General features: G+C 35.7%; 1 protein-coding gene across 1 annotated transcript; it reads right to left on the bottom strand.

Moving 5' to 3' along the window:
- Window positions 1-1,346: 1,346 nt before the first annotated feature.
- Window positions 1,347-2,996, bottom strand: LOC104959724 (developmentally-regulated GTP-binding protein 2-like). Its single transcript, XM_010787619.1, has 4 exons — window positions 2,879-2,996; window positions 2,722-2,780; window positions 2,553-2,606; window positions 1,347-1,708 (listed from the first exon to the last, which is right to left on the bottom strand). The coding sequence occupies exons 1-4, from the start codon at window positions 2,958-2,960 to the stop codon at window positions 1,622-1,624; spliced, it is 282 nt and encodes a 93-aa protein (XP_010785921.1). The 5' UTR covers window positions 2,961-2,996; the 3' UTR covers window positions 1,347-1,621.
- Window positions 2,997-3,302: the final 306 nt, after the last annotated feature.

Genomic DNA, 3,302 nt, shown 5'->3' with positions numbered 1-3,302 from the left:
TAGGTGCGGTCTTTGATGATCCACATGTGTGTGTTACTGTATTTCCCCATTATATTAATTGCTTTCTTGTTATTGGCCTTCTATCTTAACAATTAACTCAAAATGAACACCTCTGTGTTAAATTGTAGTTAGATCAAGAGGTTAATAGACATGTAAAAAAATAATATTGATTTCAAAGTTCTAGCCCACCATTGAGCGCTGTTGAAAAATAAAAAATAAAACATCTAATAAAATGTACCTTTGATGCCTGAGCTGGCCAAAATTATTTTTTTGTGAAGGTTTACAACCTGTTTTTCTCAAACTCATTACAGAAAATAAAGGGTTCATTTTCCTGGGTAGGCCTACTGACCCTCAAAAGCTGCTTTCACATCAACTAAGTCAGAAACGTTTCCCTGTAGCTCACTTTAACCCTTACTGACCATTAACCATTAGCATATTGTTGTGTTGACTCATTGCTCATTGTAGCAAAAATGAGAAAACAACAGTTTAATAGCTAGCTGGCTTGCCGAGCAACCGCTGACAGTTAGCAAAGTTAGCAACTAGCTAGCTTGGGAAACACAACTTTGCGCAGTTAAAAAGTTCAGTAATTCCTTACGGAGTGAGTGGAGACAAACAAACTAAATATTGATTATATTGTAATATATAGTACAACTTACATTCTCCACGTATTCAGCAAAAACGACTCAAATAAAATGATGATGTTGCTTCAAAACTGCATAATGTGTCAGTTGTCACTGTTCTTAGTTTTTTTCCGTTGCCGCCATGCCACCCAAATAAATATTGCAGGTTCACACACTTACATTATTTTTTTATGAATTACTCATTTCAAATCTGTCATAAAAACAACCACCTATAAAACTAGAAATATAATTTAAATAAGAATGATTAGGTCATTTCAAAGTAAGAAACTAAGTTCTCGTCATTTCTTAAATGTTTGACATTGAAATGTTACTTAATTATCTTATTAAATACGGAACTTTTGGAATGGGAGCATATGGGAGAATGGGAGCACTACTGCTATAGTAGAAAATGAAATAAAGCATAGCCTAATAATAACATTGATCAACACGAAAAGTATGATATAACAAATCTTATCACATGATCTTGTTCTTACACAAAAAATACAACAACTAACTTTTCATGTTACTACTTGATGAAAATGTTTTTTTTTTTAATGGTTGCAGCAATACGCTTACGTCCTTTCGGGCCCCGTAAGTCTCAAGACCAACTTTAGTCATCTGCAGAGGAGTGAAAATATCCAGGAAAAAGAGGCGAGGTCTTTGCATATGACTGACCAAAAAAACTAAACAGATTAAACATATTGGTAATAAAAACAAACACCATTATTGATTTAACATTTTATGGAGTTTATTCTTTCCCCCCTCCTTTTATCTCTGAATCAACGCATCTTTTTATAATCAAAAAGTAAAATAAGCCATTTCATTTCCACAGCCAACTGCAGTCTGCTCTGTCTCTTCAATGCATTTTATTAACTTTAATATACAAAATAAGAATGGTTGCTTTCTTTCATTGCTGTTTATCTACTGTACAGTGGGTCTTTCAACACCCCCAACAATAGCCCGTCTCCTCAGTCTCTCCTCTGTTCGATCAGGAGCTTCTTTTACTTCTTTACGACCTGGATGACGTCCTCGTGCTCCATGATGTGCGTCAGGCCGACCCTCTGAGGGCTGTACTTGGTACTGGTTCCCTGGAAGAGCAACAGAGGATAAAGTTCAGACCCTTTTTTTTTTTTTTAAATGGATTCAAACATAATGAATCACTAAACCTGTGTAGAGATGTGCTCTACTCTGCTTCTCATGTGTCATGGCACAGTAAACACAGCTGAGCTCTAAATATAGTGACTATTTTTGTAAATGCCTTTTCCCCCACATAACAAATAATTGTATGCGCTGCAGCTATGTTAACACTAATGAAGTATGTTTATTTAATAAAGCTTAAGTACAACGACATTGCTGACAGTCAGCATGCTTACACCGTGTCCCTGTTTCGTACAATATACAATATCAAGTGTATTTGTGTACTAAATAAATAAATATAATTTTTCACATTTCTGCTTGACACCCATCGTGAGATAAAAGCAACATAATCACACATTAACAAATGTTGTAATGTTAATATGTATACCACAGAAATACAATTATTTATTTTAGTACATTTTCTTTAGTGAAATGACACAAAAAGGACAAGAAACCGGGGCACCTTTAAAACTTATTTTCAGATTTGATATTTGCTCATACATATTTACAGCAAGAAATCTGACCCATAAATCAGTGTTTAGTGCTGTGGTTTTCAAAATGAATGGACATGTCTTTTTAAATCTGCCCAATGAACAAAAACAAAGAGTTCTTGTGAAACGTAACACCTGTTGTAGAAGCGTCAAGTATGTCTAATGCAAATAAATCCATCACATCAACAAACATTCGTTGTCTATTTTACTCAATAAGGCAAATTTGTTATTTCCCACAGTTTATGGGAAGAGATACAAATGTTAGATTTTCTGAAGGTCATTGCCTCTACAAGCTTGTACTTACCCAAACCAGGGCGTATTTGAACTGTCCGACTAAGGTTCTGTGGATTCGATGACACTACGAGGGAGAGAAAAACCAAAGCAGACATATTTGCAATCATATCGTAGAGCAGATACAGCAGGTCTAACTACTGTAGTGTTATTATTGGATATGTGTCAAATAATGTTCTTACCACATGTTCTACAGTTGCAGCTCTTCTCATGATGATGGCATCACCAAAGTCTGGGCGCTCTAATGGGAAATAAAAATAAATGGACACATGTTTAATACGCTAGGTACGCTTGTGCCTGTAAAAAGAACATGAGTGAATAAGAAAAACATTTGTGTACCTCCTCTTTTCTTAGTGTAAATGCAAATCAGAGCCAGGTATTCCCACAACGTCTCCAGCAGGTAGTCCAGGTTCAACTTCATCCCACAACTGAAGACATAAGGAGGAAGTTGTTAAACACTGACAAACTGTTACATACAAAGAGTAATATAGAAACGTCCAACCAACTAAGACTACCGTAATTTTCGGACTATAAGGCGCACCTGAATATAAGCCGCAGCAGCTAAATTGAATGATGTGTACATAAGCCGCACTGGACTATAAGCCGCAGGTGTTTTAATGTTTAATTACCATATGTAAGGGTTCGTGCACAGAGGGGATTGTCGGGAAAGAGATGGCTGTTTGAGGAAGCTCCCATTTATTAACATTTCAACAAACAAGTTGTATATTTGCATAACGTATTCAAGTGTTAGCATTTAGTGCAA

Source organism: Notothenia coriiceps, unplaced genomic scaffold, assembly GCF_000735185.1.
Source record: "Notothenia coriiceps isolate Sejong01 unplaced genomic scaffold, NC01 NC01_scaffold00030864, whole genome shotgun sequence".
In the NCBI taxonomy this organism is placed as follows: Eukaryota; Metazoa; Chordata; class Actinopteri; order Perciformes; family Nototheniidae; genus Notothenia; species Notothenia coriiceps.
This window is presented reverse-complemented; position numbering and strand designations above follow the sequence as displayed.

What these genes read in the sequence shown, in the direction of transcription:
- LOC104959724 (XM_010787619.1), bottom strand. Translation starts at nt 2,960, where the DNA reads ATGAAGTTGAACCTGGACTACCTGCTGGAGACGTTGTGGGAATACCTG. An exon ending in CTGCAACTGTAGAACATGTG is followed by an intron (nt 2,607 to 2,721) that starts GTAAGAACATTA and finishes TCTCCCTCGTAG; the next exon opens with TGTCATCGAATCCACAGAAC. An exon ending in TCAAATACGCCCTGGTTTGG is followed by an intron (nt 1,709 to 2,552) that starts GTAAGTACAAGC and finishes TTGCTCTTCCAG; the next exon opens with GGAACCAGTACCAAGTACAG.